The sequence below is a fragment of the Equus asinus genome, chromosome 9, assembly GCF_041296235.1.
Source record: "Equus asinus isolate D_3611 breed Donkey chromosome 9, EquAss-T2T_v2, whole genome shotgun sequence".
Taxonomy (NCBI): Eukaryota; Metazoa; Chordata; class Mammalia; order Perissodactyla; family Equidae; genus Equus; species Equus asinus.
The window spans coordinates 2,872,279-2,895,068 of NC_091798.1; the positions used below are offsets into that span (position 1 = coordinate 2,872,279).

Sequence of the window (22,790 nt, forward strand, 5' to 3'; positions counted from 1 at the left end):
TGCCAGGGGTTAAGACTTGGACACATATTTTGAGGGGACATGAACAAACCCACTGTGTGTGGAAGTCTTCAACTACTCTTGTTGAATTGTCTGTTTCTCCCTTCGATCTTGGGTTTTGCTTCATGTATTAGGGACTCTTGTTTGGTGTGTTTATGTTTATATTCATTGTCTTCCTGATGGTCTGACCCACTTATTGTTATAAAATATCCTGTTCGTCTTTAACAATTTTGTTTAAAGTCTATTTTGTCTAATGTCGATATATCCACCCTAGCTCTCATTTGGTTGCTCCTTCTATCCCTTAACTTTCAACTTATTTGTGTCTTTGAATCCAAAGTGTCTTCCAGTAGATACAAAAAAATGTTTTAATCCATATTACCTTTCTCTGACTTTTTATTGTAGTGTCTAATACATTTATCTATAACGTAGTTACTGATAAGGTAGGGTTTACATGCCATGTGATATTTCTTTCCTGTATATCTTATGTCTTTTTCTATTCTTCCATTCCTCATTTCTGTCTTCTTTTGTGTTAAGTAGACATTTCCTAGTGTACCTTTTCAATTCCCTTATTTCTTTTACTATATTTTTTGAGTTGCCTGAGGATTGCAATTGGCATCTAACTTCATTTCAGTATTATACAAAAACTTTCTTCCAGTTTTTCTCTATTCCCTTCCACCTCTTTCATACTATTATTGTCATAAACCATTGACACATTTTATAAGTATTGCTTTGTGCAGTTGTCTTTTAAAACAGAAGAAAAGAGTTCCAAAGAAAAATATGTTTATAGTGCCTTTCATGATACCTATGTAGTTACATTTAGTGGCACTCTGTATTCCTTTATGTGGATCCCAGTTACTGTCTAGTGTCCTGTCCTGTCAGCCTGAAGGGCTCATTTAGTATTTCCTGTAGGACAGTTCTGCTAGGAAGAATTATCTATTTTTGTTTATCTTGAAATGACTTAATTTCTTTTCTTTTCAAGGAGAATTTAGCTGGATATGGAAGTCTTGGTTCACTATCTTTTTTTGACTCTTTGAAGATGTCACCCCACTGCCTTCTGACCGCCATGATGTCTGACAAGAAGTCATCTCTTGGTCTTATTGAGGATCTCCTGTACACGAAAAGTCAGTTTCTTCCTGCCACTCTCTAGATTGTATCTTTGACTCTTGTCAGTAGCTCTATGCCGTGTTTAGGCATGGCTCTCTTTCAGTTAATTCTACTTGGAGTTCATTGAGCTTCTTGGATGTGTAGATTAATACTTTTCTTCAAATTCAGGGAGTTTTCAGCCATTCATTCTTCAGGTATTTTTCTGCCCTTTTGCTTTATCTTTCTCTGGGATGTCAATTATGTGTATGTTGGTGCACTCAGTCCTGTGCCACAGGTCTCTGAGGTTCTTCATTTTTCTTCATTCTTTTTTCTCCCTCTCCCTGAGTCTGCATAATCTCTATTGATCTATATTCAAATTCATTAATTCTTCTTCTTCTTTTTTTTTGCTGAGAAAGATTTGCCATGAGCTAACATCTGTGCAAATCTTCCCCTATTTTGTATGTGAGTTGCCACCCTAGCATGGCCACAAGTGGTGTAGGTCAACACCTGATGATCAAACCTGGGCCACTGAAGTGGAGCATGCTGAAGTTAACCACTACGCCACTGGGGCTGGCCCGTTGAAGTCTTTCTTTTGCCAGCTCCATTCAGTTGAGCCATTATGAATATTTTCTCATTTCAGTTATTGTACTTTGCAACTCTAGACTTCCCATTTTGTTCCATTCATAATTTCTATTCCTTTATTCATATTCTTTATTTGGTTAGACTGTCATACTTTCCTTCTATTTTCCAAATGTGCTTTATTTTAGTTTTTTAATATATTTATAATAACGCATTTAAAGACTTTGCATACTAAGATCAAAATCTATGCCTCTTCAGTGACATATTCTTCTGGCTGATTTTTTCCATGTGTGTAATGCATACTATTTTGTTTCTTCATATGTATCATACATTTTTGTTTAAAACTAGGTGTTTTAGATCATATATTGCAACGCTCCTGTTATCAGATTCCTCAAAGGTTTGTTGCTGTTTGTTTGTTTCTGAATTTCCTAAACAAATTCTGCATATTGATCATTCTCTAAAGAGTATGACCTCTGAGTTTTCTGCTAGCTTTTTAAAGTTCTTGTTTCTTTTTCTAATCCTGGGAGCCTACAGGGTCATGCCTGGTTCAGGATAATTTAGTGGCCACTCAATGTCTGGTCAGAAGATTTCCTTAAATGCCTTGCCTACGTGCTCTGCACTCTTTTACAAAGGCATCTGTGGGACAAGGCGCACCTTCCACCTTCAGGGGCTTACATAACAGACTGAGCTTTCACTTCCTGATTGCACAAAGCCTCAAGGTCAGCCAGAGGTGAGAGGATGGTGTTTTCTTATTCCCAGTCTTTTCCTGAGCATGGGCACATCCTTGTGCATCCTGAGATTTCCAGGAATATTTCAGAGTTTTTCAAAATTCTCTATGGTCCTTTAGTTCTCCAGTATTGCCTTTTAAATTCCCCCAGACAAGTCCTTGTTGACCCTGCCTAAAATCACAGCCTTAGGCAGCTGGTGTGTGACAGCAGTTTGCTATTGGTTTGGAAATGCCCATGGAGTAGGCTTTTTTGTTCCCAACTGAGACGAACTATTGGTCACATCAAAGAGCCACCAAACTTGGAGAAGAAAATGTTCCCAGGGAGTCAAAGGGTCTGAAGAAATGCTGACTGTGCTCTAAGGATGATGATGATGCTGTTAACAGATCTCTGGATGTAGTAAGCTCCCTCTGTTTTCTGGAATGCTGTCAACTTTTGGCTGATGCACCACCAAGCTGGGGAGAGAAGGAATGGAAGAGGCTCTAAGTTGAAACTTCACAGACTCCTTCCTTTCCAGTCTTATTGAGGGTCAGCAGGTTCTCTTGGATAGGCTATTTTCAGTTTGTTCTGTGGCTTGGAGTAATTGCTAGAGTTTTGAAATGGTTGCTTTTAGCTGTTTTGCTTATATTCTTGTAGCGTTAGAAGGAGAGCAAGTTTACCAAGGTCCTCACTCCTTCATTCAAGAAGTCAGTCTCCCAGGACGTGCACTCTTAACCACAACATGCTGCTAAAACTTATGTTCACCTGCTCAGCTGAGCTCTTTCCAGGTGTCCTTCTCAGACACTTCAGTTCTTTCTTGATTACATTCTTCTCAGTATATAGTTCCTTGTCCTGAAGTGTCCTACCAACCTCTCCATTGTCCTGTAATGTCCCACTTCATTCTCCATTGTCCTGAAATGTCCCGCCTCAGTTTCCTTTGTCCTGAAATGTACCTCCTCACTCTCTATTGTCCTGAAATGTCCCACCTCACTCTCCATTGTCGTGTAATGTCCCGCCTCACTCTCCATTATCCTGAAATGTCCCGCCTCAGTTTCCTTTGTCCTGAAATGTACCTCCTCACTCTCCATTGTCCTGAAATGTCCCACCTCACTCTCCATTGTCCTGAAATGTCCCACCGCACTCTCCATTGTCCTGAAATGTCCCACCTCACTCTCCATTGTCCTGAAATGTCCCACCTCACTCTCCATTGTCCTGAAATGTCCCGCCTCACTCTCCATTTTCTTGAAATGTCCTGCCTCACTCTATACTTTGCATTAATGTTGATTCAAGAGTAGATTCTCTTACTGTCTGTTAGTAAAACCTTGAGCAATAGACATAAGCTCTCTATGCCTTGGAAACCAATCTGTGATCATAAGAGATCTTCTGTTTGCACTGTTGTTAAAATTAAATTGAGTTAACTCAATAATGAAAGACAAATTCAATATAAAATGGACTGACTTGAACTTGGACATTTCTTTAAAGGTATATAAAAGACCAATAAGTGCATGAAAAGATGCTCAACATATTAGGCATTAGCAAAATGAAAATTAAAAGCCACAAAATAAGATATCACTTCACCCTCATTAGTTTTAACACAAAATGAAAGAAAAAGACAGACAGTGGAATGTGTTGCAAGGATGTGGAAAAATTAGAATCCTCACCCATTGCTGGCTGGTATATAAAATAGTGCAGCTGTTTTGCAAAACAGTTTGACCGTTTCTCAAAGTTCGAATGACCCAGCAATTCCTCTCCTCAGTATATTCCCCAAAGACATGACAACATGCTTCCACACAAAGCCTGGACATGAATGCTCATAGCAGCATCATTCAAAGTGGCCAAAAGTTGGAAATTAAATGTCCACTAACTGATGAATGGATAAACGAAGTGTGGCATAGCATACAGTGGAATATTATTTAGCCATTAATAAAGAATAAAAAATATTATTCACCCATGAAAATATGCTGCAACATGAATGAGCCTTGAAAACTGTATACTAAATGAAACAATCCAGTCATAAATGATCACATATCTTATGACTCCACTCATGTGAAATGTCCAGAATAGGCAAACCATAGAGATAGAAAGTAGATGAGTGGTGCCCTGGGGCTAGGGTGGGGGTGGGGTGCCTGAGAGTCAGAATGAGGTGTGGCTGCTAATGTGAAGGAAGTTTCTTTTTTTCTATCAAAAGGATTTTGTTAATATAAAAATCACACATTTTTCTTTTTAATATATTTTTAGTACCAATGGTTGCATACCATACCCTTTTTCTGCACATTGGTTTTCTTCATTTAACAACATATCTTGAAGATTCTTCAGCTTCTGCCTTCCATTTTACAGATGCATAAGATTTTATTATATAAATTTTTCATAATTTCAATAGCTAGCCCTGTATTGATGGACACTTACTTTATTTTCAATCCTTTAGTTTTATAAACAGGTAGCAATTGCTAGAGCGGCATTTGTAATTTTTTAAAAATTGTTTTATTGAGGTCATATTGGTGTATAACATTGTGTAATTTCAGGCGTACATTATTATATTTCAGTTTCTGTGTAGACTGCATCATACTCACCATCCACAGTCGAGTATTTATCCGTCACTGTACATATGCACCCCTTTACACTTTTCACCCTCCCCCATCCCCTTCCCTTCTGGAAACCACCAATCTGTTCTCTTTCCCCATGTGTTTGTTCATCTTCTATGTCTGAGTGAAATCAGGCGGTGCTTGTCTTTCTCTGTCTGGCTTATTTCACTTAACATAATACGCTTGATGTCCATTCATGTTGTTGCAAATGGGACGATTTCATATCTTTTTATGGCTAAATAGTATTCATATATATATGTGTACCACATCTTCTATATCCATTCATCAGTTGAAGGACACTTGGGTTGCTTCCACATCTTGGCTGTTGTGAATAATGCTGCAGTGAACATAGGGGTGCATAAGTCTCTTTGAATTGTTGGTTTCAAGTCTTTGGATAAATACCCAGTAGTTGGATAGCTGGATCGTATGGCATTTCTATTTTTAATTTTTTGAGAAGTCTCCATACTGTTTTCCATAGTGGCTGTACCAGTTTGCATTCCCACCAACAGTGCAGGAGGGTTCCGTTTTCTCCACATCCTCTCCAACATTTGTTAATTTTTTGTCTTGTTAATCATAGCCATTATGAACAGGTGTAAGGGGATATCTCATTATAGTTTTGATTTGCATATCCCAAATAATTACTGTTGTTGAGCATCTCTTCATGTGCCTCTTGGCTATCTGTATACCTTCTTTGGAAAAATGTGCGTTCATATCCTTTGCCCATTTTTTGATCGGGTTGTTTGTTTTTTTTGTTGTTGTTGAGTTGCATGAGTTCTTTATATATTTTGGGAATTAACCCCTTGTTGGATATACGATTTGCGAATATTCTCTCCCAGTTGGTGGGTTGTCTTTTTGTTTTGTTCATGGTTTCCTTTGCCTTGTAGAGCCTTTGAGTCTGATGTAGTCCCATTTGTTTATTTTTTCTTTTGTTTCCTTTGCCTGATGAGAAAGAGTATTCAAAAAGATGCTGCTAAGACTTATGTCAAAGAGTGTACTGTCTATATTTTCTTCGAGGAGTTTATGGTTTCACATCTTACTTTCAAGTCTATAATCCATTTGGAGTTACTTTTTGTGTATTGCAAAAGATAATGGTCTACTTTCATTCTTTTTCATGTGGCTGCTCAGTTTTCCCAACACCATTTATTGAAGAGACTTTCCTTTCTGCATTGTGTATTCTTGGCTCCTTTGTTTCGTCTCTTATATTCTGTTTGCTTTATATTTCCATTTCCACTGTTTTTGTCTTTCAGTGTTTTGAATATATCATTTCACTCTGTCCTAGCCTGTAAGGTTTCTGCTGAGAAAACTGCTGAAAGCCTGGTGGAGGTTCTTTTGTATGTGGTTTTCTCTCTTGCTTCCCTTCATATTCTTTCTTTGTTGCTCACTCCTGACACTTTTAATAATATATACTTTTGAGAGGATCTTTTCGCATTGAGGTATTAGGAGTTCTGTTTGCTTCATATGTTCTATTCCTATTGCTTCATACGTCCAGTTCTATTTGTTTTGTATGTCCAGTTCTTTCCCAAGGTTTGCAAAATTTGCTAGTATTATTTCTTTGAATAAGCTTTCTGCTCCTTTCTACCTCTCTTCTCCTTCTGGGATACCTATTATCCTTATGTTACTTTTCCTAATTGAATCAGATATTTCTCATAGAATTTCTTCATTTTTTTTAAAAAAAAATCTTAGTTCTCTCTCTTCCTCCATCTGAATCAATTCTGGTTTTCTGTTTTTGAGCTCACTAATTCTGTCTTCCATATGGTCTGCTCTATTTTTAATGCTTTCTACTTTATTTTTCATCTCATGAACTGTATTCTTCATCTCCAGAATTTCTCTTTGTTTTTTTTAAAAAGAGTTTCAATCTCTTTGGTGTAGTACTCCTTCTGTTCATTAATTTTATTCCTGAGCTCACTGAACTCTCTTTCTGAGTTTTCTTGTAACTCATTGAGTTTCTTCATGACAGCTATTTTGAATTCTATCTCAGTTAGAATTGTAATCTTCTGTGACTTCAAGTTTGGTTTCTGGAGAGCTATCATTCTCCTTGTGTTCTGCCGTGTTACTGTACTTCAAGGTGCTTGATGATTTGATCCTCTACTGGTACATTTTTCGTAGTAAACACCTTTCTTATTTGGGTATGGCTTTGGTTACTTTGGTTCTGAGCTGGTTCTGGTGGTATTTGAGCCTGTACTTTCCACACTCCACTGCCTCTGCCAGGGGCATTGTCTGTCTCTTCCTTGTGCCACTTGTGCTTCTGAGGTGGCCGGTGCCTTGCTGCTTGTGATGTCACTGCCGTCTCAGGTGCTGCCATCGGGATCACCAGTCTGCCAGCACTTCTGCTGCTTTCGGGGTCACCTGGGCCTCATGTTCCCCCACGGGCTCTCCAGGGGCTTGGATGCTGCTGCCCTGTGCACCTCCTATGCTGCTGCTTGTGGCTTGTCTGAGGTGTCCCGGGTTCACCAGTGTCACTGTCAGTGCTGGTGCCCTGGGGACCTGAGGACTTTTATTGCAGCCCCTTACCCCTTCCGTGTGTGCCACCACTGGGTCTGGGTCACTGGTTCTGCTGTGGTTCCTGCAGCCTATGGTCACAGGTTCCACTTGCCACTGCTGCAGGGCAGGTGGGGTAGTGCAGGGGCTATGCAGAGAAAGCTTGTTGCTGCTGATCACTCGTGCACCCTTTGGTTTCTGGCACTTGCTGGTGTGTTTTGAAAACTCAGGTCAAGGCAACCTTCCCCAGGCAGGAAAATCTGAATTTCGTATAATGTCCCCACCACTGGAAGGACTGGGCCACTGCTGGGGGAGGAAAAGGGGGCTGGTTCACTGGCCCCCCTCTGTGTCGTGATTCTCAGGGCCTGTGTGTGACCTGCTAGTTCTAGGGGGGAGGGATGGGGATAAGGCATGCCTGTTGTTTCTGCTCCTCCAGTGTCTGCTCACAACCACGTGTACCAGATCTTCGGGGGAGGGTCAGGGACCAAGCCACACCTGGTGCTTCATCTCCCACAGTCTCTGTTTGCAGGCACAAATGGTGGATCCACGGGGGGATGGGCGATGACCACCCTGCACCTGTTGTTTCTGCCCCACAGCGTGTGCTCATCGGCACATGCACAGGTGTGAGGACCCCTGCCCTGGATTGCTGCTGTGAGGGGAGGGAGAAGGGGCTGCTCCCTTAGTTCCTCTGCCTCCTTGGGGTCCAGTCCACCCACCTTCAGATGTATAGATCGTGGATCTCTCAGGCATCCTGTAACACTGTGTACGGAGTCTCTGTCCATCAACGGATTTCCAGTGGGTTGTAATTTAGAGGGGAGACAAAGGGAATAACTCACTCCATCACGATGCTGACATCACTCTGAAGTTTCTTTCTGAGGAGCTGAAAATTTCCTACAGTTACATTGTGGTGATGGTTGCACAGCTGTGAATATACTGACTGTCACTGAAATGCACAGTTTAAATCCGTGAATGTTATGGGTGTGAAATATGTCTCAATAAAGCCAGAAAAATGATTTTAGACTCAGTGGGTGGGTTTTTCAGCAGGTGAAGGATAAATAAATTGAATAGTGCAGGAAAACCCTCTCAAACCACATTAGGTTCATGAGACTCTTGAAAACTTGAGTCCCGTGAACCTAAAGAAATTACAGGCCCCTGCCTCAACACTGTTTCTCTCAGTGACATCCACTCATTGTTCATATCTCAACTAACCTGTAATTTCCGGTGGGAATCTTCACTAACCATCCTAATCTCTCAGGCCCAAAACTAAGTGGGACAACTATGATACATTCTCATCGCCCCACATTTTTGTTTATTGTCACACAGTGTGTCTGACTGTGTACCTCCTACTGATGTGAGATTTCAGGGGCTTAAGACGATATTTACCTTCCTTTTTTTTAAAATAGAGATTCATATTAGTTTACATCAATGTGAGATTTCAGTTGCACATTATTTCTTGTCTGTCACCACATAAGTGCTCCCCTTCACCCCCTGTGCCCACCCCCACCCCCTGGTAACCACTGGACTGTTGTCTTTGTCCACGTATTTGTTTATATTCCACGTATGAGTGAACTCATCTGGTGTTTGTCTTTCTCTCTCAGGCTTATTTTGCTTAGCATAATTCCCTCCAGGTCCATTCATGTCGTTGAAAATGGGATGATTTCATCTTTTTTTATTGCTGAGTAGTATTCCATTGTATATATACCACATTTTCTTTATCCAATCATTGATCGATGGGCACTTGGGTTGCTTCCATGTGTTGGCTGTTGTGAATAGTGCTGCAATGAACATAGAGGTGCTTATGTAACTTTGGATTGTTCATTTCAAATTATCTGGGTAGATAGCCAGCAGTGGGATAGCTGGGTCACATGGTAGTTCTTTTTAGTTTTTTGAGGAATCTCCATACTGTTTTCCATAATGGCTGCACCAGTTTGCATTCCCACCAGCGGTGTGTGAGGCTTCCCTTTTCTCCACATCCTCTCCAACATTGTTGTTTTTTGTCTTGGTGATTACAGCCACTCTGACGGGTGTGAGGTGATATCTCAGTGTAGTTTTGATTTTCATTTCCCTGATGATTAGTGAATTTGAGCGTCTTTTCATGTGTCTGTTGGCCATCTGTATGTCTTCCTTTTAAAAATGTCCTCTGCCCATTTTTTGATCGGGTTGTTTGCTTTTTTGTTGTTGAGTTGTGTGAGTTCTTTATATACTTTGGATATCAACCCCTTGTTTGATAAATGATTTGCAAATATTTTCTCTGAGTTGCTGGGTTGTCTTTCCATTTTGTTGATGGTTTCATTTGCTTTGCAGAAACTTTTTAGTCTGATGTAGTCGCATTTGTTAAATTTTTCTTTTGCTTCCCTTACCCAATTAGACATGTATTCAAAAAGATGTGGCTAAGACCAATGTCAAAGAGTGTACTGCCTATATGATCTTTTAGGATTATTATGCTTTCAGTTCTTACATTCAAATCCTTAATCCATTTAGAGTTAATTTTTGTCTATAGTGCAAGACAATGGTCTACTTTCAGTCTTTTGCATGTAGCTGTCCACTTTTAACAACGCCATTTATTGAAGAGACTTTCCCTTCTCCATTGTATGTTCTTGGCTCTTTTGTCAAAGATTAACTTTCCATTAATGTGTGGTTTTATTTCTGAGCTTTCAATTCTGATGCATTGATCTGTTTGTCTGTTTTTGTGCCAGTACCATGCTGTTTTGATTACTGTAGCTTTGGAGTATGTTTTGAAGTCAGGGATTGTGATGCCTCCAGCTTTTTTCTTTTTGCTCAGGATTGCTTTGGCTACTCATGGTCTTTTGTTGTTCCATATAAATTTTAGGAGTCTTTGATCTATTTCTGTGAAAAATGTTGTTGGAGCTGTGATAGGGATTGCATTGAATCTGTAGATTGCTTTAGGTAGTGTGGACATTTTGACTGTTTATTCTTCAGACCCATGAACATGGAATATCTTTCCATTTCTCTATGTCTTCAATTTCTTTCAATAATGTCTTATAGTTTTCAGTGTACAGGTCTTTCACCTCTTTGGTTAAGTTTATCCCTAGATATTTTATTTTTTGTTGTTGTTGTGATTGTAAATAAGATTGTTTCCTTGATTTCTTTTTCTGGTAGTTCATTGTTAGTGTATAGGAATGCAACTGATTTTTCAAAATTGATTTTGTACCCTAACTTTGCTGTAGTTATTGATTATTTCCAATAGTTTTCTGGTGGATTCTTTATAGAGTTTTCTATATATAGAATCGTATCACCTGCCATTAGCAAAAGTTTCACTTCTTCCTTTCCAATTTGGATTCTTTTTACTTCTTTTTCTTGCCTAACTGCTCTGGCCAATACCTCCCGTACTATGTTGAAATAGGAGTGGCGAGAGTAGTCCCCAGGACACCCCTGTCTTGTTCCTGTTCTCAGAGGGATGGCTTTCAGTTTTTCGCCATTAAGTATGAGTTGGCTGTGGGTTTGTCGTATATGGCCTTTATTGTGTTGAGGTACTTTCCTTCTATACCTTCTCTCTTTTTATTGGGAGTTTTTAAAATCATAAATGGCTGTTGGATCTTGTCAAATGCTCTCTGCATCTACTGAGAGGATCATGGGATTTTTATTCCTCACTTTGTTGATGTGGTGTATCACATCGATTGATCTGCAGATGTTGAACCATCCCTGAGTCCCTGTAATGAATCCCACTTGATCATGGTGTACGATTCTTGTGATTTATTGCTGTATTCGGTTTGCCAATATTTTGTGGAGGATTCTTGCGTCTAAGTTCATAGTGACATTGGCCTGTAGTTCTTCTTCTTGTCCTTGTCTGGTTTTTGTATCAGGACAAGGCTGACTTCATAGAGTGCGTTAGTCAGTGTTCCACATTCTTCAGTTTTTACGAATAGTTTGAGAAGGATAGGCACTAAATCTTTGAGTGGTTGGTAGAAGTCTCCAGAGAAACCATTTTGGTCCTGGACTTTTGTTTTTTGGCTGGTTTTTGATTACGATTTCAATCTCTGTATTTGTGATTGGTCTGTTCAGATTCTCTGTTTCTTCTTGATTTAGTTTTGGGAGGGTGTATAAGTCTAGGAATTCATCCATTTCTTCTAGGTTATCGAATTTGTGGGCATATAGTTTTTTCATAGTATTCTCTTATAATCCTTTGTATTTCTGCAGTATCTATTATAATTTCTCTTCTTTCATTTCTAATTTTATTTATTTGAGCCTTCTCTCTTTTTTGTCTTGGTGAGTCTGGCTAAGTGTTTGTCAATTTTGTTTATCTTCTCAAAGAACCAGCTCTTAGTTTCATTAATCCTTTCTACTGTTTTTTTAAGTCTCTATTTCATTTATTTGTGGTCCGATTTTTATTATTCCCCTCCTTCTGCTGACTTTGGGCTTTGTCTGTCCTTCTTTTTCTAGCTCTGCTAGGTGTACTTCAAGATTACTTATTTGAGATTTTTCTTGCTGGTTGAGGTGAACCTGCATTGCTATGAATGTCCCTCTTAGGACCTCTTTTGCTGCATTCCATAAGAGTTGGTATGTTATATTTTCATTTTCATTTGTCTCCAGGTATTTTTTAATTTCCCCTTTGATTTCCTCAATGATCCAGTGGTTGTTCGGTAGCGTGTTGTTTAGTCTCCACATATATTTCTGACTTTCCCAGTTTTGTTCTTGTGGTTCTAGCATTGTGGTCAGAAAAGATGGTTGGGATGATTTCAATCTTCTTAAATTTATTGAGGCTTGCCTTGGTTCCCAATATATGGTCTATCTTTGAGAATGACCCATGTGCACTTGAGAAGAATGTATAGTCTGCTGTTTTCAGATGGAATGCTCTCTATATATCTATTAAGTCCATCTGATCAAGTGTTTTATTTAAATCTACTATTCCCTTGATATTTTGTCTGGATGATCTGTCCATTGGTGCGAGTGAGGTGTTGAGGTCCCCTACAACTATCATATTGCTGTTAATTTCTTCCTTTATGTCTGTTAATAATTGCTTTACGTACTTTGGGGCCCCTATGTTACGTGCATATATATTAATAAGTGTTACATCCTCTTGGTGGAATGTCCCTTTTATCATTATATACTGCCCCTCTTTGTCTATGCTTGTGTTTTTTAACTTGAAGTCTGCTTTGTTTGATAAAAGTATGGCAACACCTGCTTTCTTTTGTTGGCCGTTAGCTTGGAGTATTTTCCTCCATCGCTTCCTTCAAAGCCTGTGTTTGTGTTTGGAGCTGAGTTGCATTTCCTGGAGGCAGCATATTGTTGGGTCTTGTCTTTTAATCCATCCAGCTACTCTGTGTCTTTTGATTGGAGAGATCAATCCATTTACGTTTAGAGTGATTATTGATATATGAGGGCTTAAGGCTGCCATTTTATCTCTTGTTTTCTGGTTGTTCTATGTTTCCACTGTTTCTCTTCCTTTGTATTTCTGACTGCCATTTCATTTTATTGGTTTTCTGAGGGATATTTCTCACTTTTTGTGAATTGTGGCTCTGCTTTGATTTTTTGGTTGGTGGTTACCGTGAGGGTTGTAGGAAAGATGTTGGATATGTGATAGACCATTTCCTCATAGCCTCTTATCTCCATTAACCTAAGCAGGTTCCTTCCCTTTCCTCTCCCCTTCTGAGTAACTGCTGTTAAAAATTTTTCTGTTTTTAATTTTGTGAGTTTGTGGCTAAGTTGAAGTGTTTACCATTACTTTTTATGCTTTCTTTCCCTTTCTCTTATAAGTTATAATTGAGTCTTTGGTTCTCTGTCCTGGTAGAGGGCACACGTTTCTTATCATGTCTGTGTATTTGTATCCTTGCTCAGAGCCTTGTAGACCTTTGTCTTTCTGTTGCCAGTGTGAGGGCATCTTTGCTTATTTCTTGTAGGGGGAGGTCTAGCGGTGATGAACTCCCTCAGCTTTTTTTTATCTGGGAAAGATTATTTCTCCATCATATCTGAAGGAAAGCTTTCCTGGCTAGAGTATTCTTGGCTGAAAGTGTTTGTCTTTCAGTATTTTGAATGTATCATTCCATTCTCTCCTAGCCTGTAGGGTTTCTGCTGAGAAGTGCACTGAAAGCCTGATAGGATTTCCTTTGTAGGTTATTTCCTTCTGCCTTGCTGCTCCTAGTATTTTTCTTATCACAGACTTTTGCCATTTTTACAATTATATGCCTTTGAGAAGTTATTTTAGTGCTGATGAAGTTGGGCATTTGATTAGCTTCATTTATCTGTAAATCTGAAGCCATCTCCAGCTTTGGTAAGTTCTCAGCAATTATTTCTTTGAACAAGCTCTCTGCTCCTTTCTCCCCCACTTCTCCCTCTGGAATACCTATAATCCTTATGTTGCTTTTCCTAATTGAGTTGGATATTTCTCAAAGGATTCCTTCATTTTTTAAAAATCTTAGTTCTATCTCCTCCTCCACCTGTAGAATTTCCACATTTTTACCCTCAAGAAGACTAATTCTTTCCTCCATAAGATTAGTTCTATTTATTAAAGATTCTAGATTATTTTTTCATTTCATCAATTGTGTTTTTCAATCCAGAATTTCTGCTTGATTTTTTTATAGTTTCAATCTCTTTGGTGAAGAGATTCATTTTATTGCTGAGCTCCTTGAATTGTCTTTCTGTGTTTTCTTGGAAGTCACTGAGTTTCCTTATGATGGCTATTTTGAATTCTCTGTCATTTAGGTTGTATATTTCTGTGCCTTCAGTGTCAGTTTCTAGAGAATTGTCATTTTCCTTCTGGTCTGAATTGTTGCTGCAGTTTCTCATGGTGTTTGATGAACTAATCTTTTGTTGGGGCATTTGTGGTATTCTTAGGGCACAGATTCCCCCTGTTACTACTGGGGGGGGACGGGAGCAGGAGCAGTTTTCCTGGCCCCACCTCATCTGCTGGGAGCTGTGGGTGTATTATGGGTGCTTACCCCAGCCTGGGGTGTGTTCAGGCATTTGTGTGGACTCTCCTTGTCAGGCAAGGCTTCCTCGCTGGGCTAGGTCCACTCTGGTGCCTCAGGGGCCCTCTGAGCTCCCCCTCCCTGCCTGAAAGTGGTCACCAGCGGGCTCAAAGCTACGGTGCCTATTTTCACAGCATCCTGGGGCCTGTTCCTCCTTTGGGAGCTCAGCAGCACTAGGAGCACTTATATACGGGCCTGGGGAGCATTTGCCCCAGCAGGTGGATCTTCTGAAGACTTTGTTTATGGTCTGCAGTCTGAGGGGCCACTGTGCTTGGCGCTTGGGGCTTCCCTGCTGGGACCCGAGCTATGACTGCTCCTTGACAGCACTGGGGCATAGCAGGCTCTCCCTGTCCACCAGGAAAGTGAACCTGAGTGGGCCCAGCTGCGTGCCTATTCCCACAGCTGCCCAGGACCCGTTCCCTGTTTGGGGACTCAGCAGCACTGTGAGTGCTCACATACACGCTTGGGAGCCTTTTGCCCTAGCACGTAGATCTGCTGAGGCCTCTGTTTACAGTCCACAGCCTCGGTTCACTAGGCTGCTGTGCTTGGAGGGCGGGACATACTCACTGGGACCCGAGCTATGGCTGCTCCTTGGTGGCACAGGGGCAGCAGTGGGCTCCCCCTCACTGCTGGGAGAGTGACCACAAGCACAAGCTAAGGGTTACCACCACCTCTTCTTACAGATGTCCTGGTGTGTGCTCCCACTTTCTGGGCACTTGCACCAGGTTAGCAAGTGTTGGTGTGCATGACAGGGCTACTGGGAGAGAGAAGGGTGTGCTCATCTATCTCTGCTACTTCCCAGGAGGCCAGTCCATCCACCCTCAGATGTATAGCTGCCTGTGTTCTCAGGCATCCTGTTGTGCTGTGTGGGCTTCCTCTGTTGCTCAGGGAATGTCCATTTAGTTGTAGTTCAAAGGGGGAGAGATGAAGGGAACAGCTCACTCCCCCATGTTGCTTGTAAGTCCAATGTTTACTTTCTTCACTGCTGTATCTTCAGAGCCCAACCACACAGCCTATCACAGACAAGATACTCAATATTTGTTGAAGAATGAATAGATGAGCGAATTTATATACTTTTTCAATATCCCTAAGGACCAGTGCAATTTTTATTCTCTCTCTTGCTCAGCTGCTGGCTCCGCTCAGAAAGTGGATTTATATGGGGCTTCCTTGGACCAGTCTGTGCCATCTGCTCTGTGAGTGATGACTTCAGAACATCCTTAATGCTCAGCTGGGGGTCATTAGAAGGGCAGAATTATAAGGGGGTGGATGAGCTGGAATATCCTTGGGTTGTCATGGATTTGGTTTGGTTTTCTAAGACTGCTCCAAAAACTACAAACTCTAGCACTGTTACTAAATGTGGGAACTACTTAAGGGTGGAATTGATGTTGGACAGGCTAGGATACAGAAACAGAATGGAATTTTAATCAATAATCCTTCTGTGGTTTCCTGAAGGTCAACTTAGCTTTCTTTCTGATGACTCTCTGGATGTTGAAAAGCAGACTGTCTTCCCTCAACAGTGATGTGTCCACCCTGCAGGACACAAGGTAAGCTGGAGGGGAGGGTGACAGCCCACAGCCGCGTGTGGTCCCAAGAGCGAAGCCATGTCCCTTAGCAGCCCCTGCTGCCCCCTCTCAGGGTCTTCTGAGAACCCAGAGTAATCAGACCCAGCTATGCTTCTGTGGCAGCCAGCTCAGACTCAGGGGTGTGTGGCTGACACCACAGCCAAAATGTTCCATCCATCTCTAGTCCCAGATTGTTACTCCCTCAGCAGCAGGAAGAATTGACATTGGTTGATAAGCATTCTTTGGACTTTTATCAGCAGTCCCATGACAAAAGTGCAAAGAAGATTGATGTTCCCATGAAGCACTTAGAAAACTCTGTGTCTGCTCCCACACCAGTCTACATTTTCACACAACACCATCAGTTCAGATTACTTCTCACCCCTCGTCCATTCCTCTCTCTGGAAAAAAATCCTAGTCAACATCAAATCTAGGAGGTTGGGCAGCCCTTTGCTCCAGGAACCCTTGTGGAAATTTAACGATGTTTCTTCTATATTCCTATCATCATCATTTCCAAATGGAAATGGAATCTTATGTGTGTTATTTTTTATGCTCAGGTCCCAGCACAGAGCCTGATGCACAGTACCTCCTCAGTAGTGTTGGCTGAGTGAAAATAGGGATCCCTGTGGAGCGTCATAAAATTTTTGAAGCTTACATTTGAAGTATCGCTATCCTCCTCAATCTAAATCAAACTGCCCTCCTGTACCTGAGTGCCATTTCCGTTATGGGGAATCATCAATGGCAAAGATCAAAGATGATCACAGCGCAGCCTGAGAACTCATCACCAGCAGAGGAAGGCAGGAGCATCCATGGGGTGGAGATGTGAATGGCATTGGTGTTGTTGCTCTGGGTGCCTCAGGAGCCTCCTTTCTTATCCTCCACAGGATGCTGACTTTTAAAGCTACAGCTCAGCTCTTCATCTTGGGATGCACGTGGTGTCTGGGAATCCTGCAGGTGGGTCCAGCTGCCCGTGTCATGGCCTACCTCTTCACCATCATCAACAGCCTGCAGGGCGTCTTCATCTTCCTGGTGTACTGCCTCCTCAGGCAGCAGGTACCACTATCCAGCTGCCACCCAGGACTCTTCCCATCCTCACCCCTCTCAGTGAGCTGATCCAGAGTATGCTTTTCCTCTGCAGGTTCGGGAACAATACGGGAAATGGTTCAAAAGGGTCAGGAAACCCAAAGCTGAGTCTGAGACTTTCACGCTTTCCAGCAGAGCCATGTCTGATGCCTCCAAACCCATCACGGTATGATCATGCATTGCTCCCAGAATACTTCCCCAACTGATCTGCTTGAGCAGCACGTGCCTATCACACTGGACAACCTGGGTGAACAGCAGATGATGCCTTAGGCTGGCTCACGCTTGACTTACTCCTGGACTCGTTAACCATTAGCAGTGGTCTCAGTTTAAAAGTTTATTTTAATAAATGTATTTTGCTTAGGGAACTGTGTTCATCTTGACCTTTACACATCAGCGCTCTTACTGAACACCTGCTATGTGCTGTGCTTGGTTAACTAGATAAGCAAAAAATCAATGATCCAAAGTGGTGATGCATGTTCTACTCAGAGCCACATTGTTCTGTCCTTCTTCTCTGCACACCTTCTATCTCACAGTCACTCAGCAGCACTCACACAAAGGGGGAAATGGAAGGAAATGATGCACATATTTATGAATTAAACAGACATAAGGGTTAGCTGGCATTTTAGACTTTCTTAAAAAGACTTCCTCATATTTTCAACAGCTTCTACACTATGCAAAACCTTGAAGGAAAAGCATTAATGACGTGGGATAATTCATGGCACAGATTGCAAAGAAGCAACACAGTGCTTTAAACTTACAAAGTCCTTTTACCTATGTTTTCTTAACTCTTCCATCTTCTATGAAATCCCTTGAGTCGTCCTTACCATTTAAAGGAGTCTAGGGTTCTGCCAGGGAGTCCTTGTGCATTTCTCTTGTTACCTTGTTAACCCAGCACTGGTTCCATTGTTGAATCTTCTCTCTCCTCCCCCTTTCTCAGAAAATGTTCTCATCACCTGTTTCACAGACAAAATCAAAGACATTACGATACTTTGTATATTTCACACAATCCACCATACCCACCAAACGTCAGCGTGCATCCCCTCCACATTCCTGTGTCATCAACACAATTCCCTCCTCCTCTCTGAAGACAATGCTTCTACCTGCTCTTTGGATCCCATCATTCCTGCCTTATCAACTATCCCTACATTATTGTTCACACAGTCTCTCTCTCTCTTTCTCTTCCTCCCTCCCCCCCTCCCTCTTTTCTTCCCTCACCTTCTCAACAGTGTTCTTCCCAAAGTTATGGAAACGTTTAGTTTTCTTCCATTTTTCACACAGGTACTACTTGGCCCTGTTCTAGCCACCAGCCAATAGTTGACTTTTCTCTGTGTCTCCATTTCCCTGCTTTAAACTCACTCCCTAACCCCATGCAATATGGCTTCTTTCCCCCATGATTCCACCAAAACATATATCTCTTAGACCTACAGTGATCTCTGTGTTCCTAAAAGCCTTCTCAGAAACTTCTGACACTATTCACCACCCCTTTCTCATGAAACTCTCCATCTTTATCCCCTATAGATTCTATTTATATACCCCTGCATGTCTTTCTTCCATTCTCTCTAGCTTTTATGTCTGTCTCCTTCATAGCTCCATCCAATGAGTTGGTTCCAGAAAAACTTCAGTTCTCATTAAATTCTTTCCTCCTAAACAATCACATCCATTCCTTAGATGCAGTCACATCTCGATGCAAATGATGCCTCTGTATGTTTCCCTAGATCGGACCCTTCCTCTGAGATCGAGAGGAACATCTCCACTTACCTATTTGACATTTTTGATATCTCAAAGACACCTTCCACTCATCCTTCCTATATAAGACTTGCAATCTTTATCCTAATCCAATTCTTTCCCATGGTGTCTGTCTTTCTGAATGGCACTACATCCATCCTGTGACACATTTGAGCCCTGAAAGTTACACTTAACAATGATCTTACTCCCCATCACAACCTATTCACTATACAGTGCTGTTCTTTTTTTATCTTAGGTTTCCCTTTTTTATTTATTTATTTTTGGTAAAGATGATTGACCCTGAGGTAACATCTGTTGCCATTCTTGCTCTTTTTTTTCTCCCTAAAGCCTCAGTACATAGTTATATATCCAATCATAAGTCCTTCTAGTTCACCTATGTAGGATGTCACCACAGCTTGGCTTGATGAGCGGTGTGTAGGTCCACCCCCAGGATCTGAATAGGTGAATCCCAGGCTGCTGAAGCAGAGGGTGCCAGCTTAACTTCTATGCCACTGGGCCAGCCCCAATCCTATTGTTCTCATATTCTCAATATGTGCCCAATATGTCCAGCTGGCTCAATCTCCATCGCTCCCTCCTTGGCCAGGCTGCCATCTTTACTTGCCTGAACAACTGCACTATCCTCCCAACTGACCTGCCTTTTCTATTCTTGTCACCGTCCAATGCATCCTTTACATAGAAGCCTGAGAGAGCTTTTCAAACACAAATAGAATCATGTCACTCCTTTGTTAAATCCATTTCACATAGGACCAAACCCCAAATCCATAATCAATGAGAATTTGCTTGGGTTGTCTCCTGCTTACCTCTCCAGCTTCATCTGCCACATACTCACCATTGTTCCAGCCACATGGGATTTCTTTCAATTTTTTAAATTCACCGTGCTTCTTTGGAATAAAGACTTTGTACATGTTCCTTCTTCTTGAAACACTCTTATGCCTTCCTTGACTCAAAACTATATAAGCCTTCAGATCTCAGCTCATGTGTCAACTCCTCCAAGAAGCCTTCTCTGCCTGCTCAGAATAGGTCAGATTCTCTGGTTTTTCACTCTGATAGCCACTGTGCCTTTCCCGCAGAGCATCTTCAGAGTCATTTCACTCTTGTTTTTCACTATCTGGTTAATGTCTGTCTTTCCTCTAGATCTGAGCTGCAGCAGGCACCATGCTGCTTTTCCTTCCTATTGCATCCTCAGCATTTCACACAAGGCCAGGCCTGTAGAAATGCTCAACGCATAATTGCTGCATGACTGATCACATTAACGAACGAACAAACTGCAGCTGCAGAAGAGGCAAGAATTGTCTTGTTTTCAATCTCTCCACGTCTAACACTTCCCAAGTGCTCAATAGTTACTTACCGAACAAATGAACGAATGAATGAATGAACTTCCTGATCATGATGGAGGTAAAATATTAGAATAAATTATTGATCAGTTTAAGGTGCCTCTTTCTCTTGGGAATTTCAAGATAATTCTCTGCCTTACTTATTGTTTTGTTATTAACCATCATGTCTACCTGTTAACACCCTAATATTTCTTTATGATCAAAGAGCTTTGTGTAGATCTTAGTTCCTAGACTGAAACAGATCTGGAATAAAATAGCAGCTCTACCAAGTACTTGCCATGTGAACTTGGTCAAACTGAGAAACATTTTAAGTCCTCAATCGTCCCCTTCATCTCCCATGTACAAATGAGACAGTTTTCTGAGTCTTGCCCAATCAGAACTAATTAATTGCTTCCATTTGCAGGATTTCGAGTGAACTGTGCTTTGGTGGGAGGGGGATGACCATCCCCCCACAGTAAATGTTGATTCATCCAAGGATGCACAATGTAACCGAGCAGGAGCCAATGCAGCATCCCTCAGTACAGCTGATGTTGAACACATAAGGGAGGGTCCCACGGATCTGAGAGGCTGAATTCTCGCTGTTCCACAGGCCTGCCCACTCGGGGCTTGCACTCATTCAGGAAGAACATAGCAAGTAATCCACGCCTTTCTGTTTAGGGGAATGCTAACAGTACCTGTCCCTCGTGTTCTTGAGTCAGCTCAGCCTCAGCAAGGCCGTATCCTTATCCCTGGGAGCTAGTTCCCAGGAGTCCCTCAACCAAATCGGAGCTGCCTTCACTCCAGAATCCCAGAAAACTGATTCTTCCACATCTATACTTTGAATGTATTTATTCTCTATTGCTGTTGGACCAAATTACCACAGACTTACTGCTGAACCCAACACAAATTTATCTTACTGCTCTAGAAGTAGAAAGTCTCAAATCGGTCTTAGGGACCAAAATCAAGGTGTCATCAGAGCAGCGTTCCTCCTGGAGATTCTAGGGGAATATCCGTTTCCTCACCTTTTCCAGCTTCTAGAGGCTGTCTGCATTTCTTGGCTAGGAGCTCCTTGAGCCACTCCATCATCACAGCCTGCAGTGTAGCATCTCCAGTCTCTCAGTCTCTCTCCTCTGCTTCTGTCACCATATCTCCTTTCCTGTCTTTGAGTCAGACTCTGCTGCCTCCCTTTTTCCCTTATAAAAACCCTAGTCATGATGTTGGCTCACCTGGATGCTCCTGGATAATCTTCCCATCTCAAGATTCTGAGTTTAATTATATCAGCAAAATCTGTTTTTCCATATAAAGTAACATATTTACAAATCCAGAGATGAGAATGTGAGCATCTTTGGTGGATCAGTTTCCTCTCTACCATACTTACTGTACAAGGTTTAGCTTACCTATTGTAGAGCCATCAAAATTTGGCTCATAGTATAGATATTGGAACAAATATTTATCATCCTCTCATCCCACCAATTTCCCTCCTGCCCAGAGAAGGTATACACAGTGAATCAAAGAAACGTACACTTTCTGTGAGAGAAATGCAGCAATGGCATCAGATAGCTAATGAAACCTTCTAAAATTCGAGTAATCTCATCACATATATCTACTATCTATGAGTAAAGAACCAAGAAGATTCATTGCCTAATGTAATTTTACCTTCTATGATCTCCTAAAATGTAGTGTCTCTGCTGTGTAAAGATGTAAAGGCATCTCCCTCTCGTTTGGCATCCCTTCCATGGCTTCCTGAAGTTTCATCCAAGGAAAACAAAATATTTTCTCTTGTTCTCAGGTCTGAGTAATTTCCTGAAGTACAGTATTTACAAAGTTTTTGAGTAAAGATAAGCAGGTGAAGTCGCCCACCTAAATTTCAGAAATTTTGCTTAGCTTCCTGTGCACGTAGGAACAAATAACTCACACTGGGGGTGGAAAGAAGAAGGGCGTGAAAGGAATTTAATGCCTTTTCCTTTCTATCTTAGGTGAATAACTGTAGGTAATCCTTCCCACATTTCACTCATTTCTCAGCTGCCGTCTTATGTGACTCCAGGCATTGAGCAACGTTTCTCAAACCCTGAAGCAGAGGGAACAGAAAACACATTTGAAACAGATGGATAATTTTTTGGAGCAGATTTAATTGCTGTTATCTTCTGTAACTTGGGGGTTAGGAAATGTAGGGAGATGGGATTTCTGAGAAAGACCAGGGTCCAGCAGAAGGCAATCTGATATGGCCTTTTGGTCTTGCCTTGACGAATCCGTCTGGCATAGAAATTTGTGATTACTTCTGAAATTTCTTATTTTTTTTTTCCAAAGCAAACTTTTAAGCTCTCTTTCTATGGTTTTATATATCATGTCTAAAACATTTTCTCTCCAGGTGAATTGAAAGATCTTTTGAACTATATCCTCTTCTCCCATGGGAAATCAGAACTGTTATTCTTTGAGCCACTAGGAGAGGAGAAGGATGACTTTGTGGTGTGTGTTTCAAGAAAGCCATCGTGTCAGCAATGTGGAAGAAGTCGTGGTGGACATGCTCACGCTCGATTCCTGTGAAATCTGGAACTTTTCTGTGCCCCACAGTATGTTCAGAAAGCACTCCACACAGAAAAGGCCAGTTGAGGGCCAGTTCTTTGGTCTCTTTGGGTTAAGCCCTTTCCTGAAACCTTTTCTTCCTACAAATGCTCTTCCACATGCTAAAATTCTATGAGCAGGAACACCAGCCTGAATGAATTTTCAAACCAACAACAGC

General features: G+C 41.4%; 1 protein-coding gene across 1 annotated transcript in view; it reads left to right on the forward strand.

Moving 5' to 3' along the window:
- The window catches only part of LOC139046292 (adhesion G protein-coupled receptor E2-like), a 36,326-nt gene extending 19,028 nt beyond the window's left edge, over positions 1 to 17,298 (forward strand). Inside the window, exons 13-16 of the mRNA XM_070518180.1 lie at positions 15,476 to 15,542; positions 15,802 to 15,893; positions 16,793 to 16,862; positions 17,047 to 17,298. Coding sequence (XP_070374281.1) covers positions 15,476 to 15,542; positions 15,802 to 15,893; positions 16,793 to 16,862; positions 17,047 to 17,163 — 346 coding nt within the window. The 3' untranslated portion in view covers positions 17,164 to 17,298. The remainder of the gene's footprint in view (positions 1 to 15,475; positions 15,543 to 15,801; positions 15,894 to 16,792; positions 16,863 to 17,046) is intronic.
- The last annotated feature ends 5,492 nt before the right edge of the window (positions 17,299 to 22,790 follow it).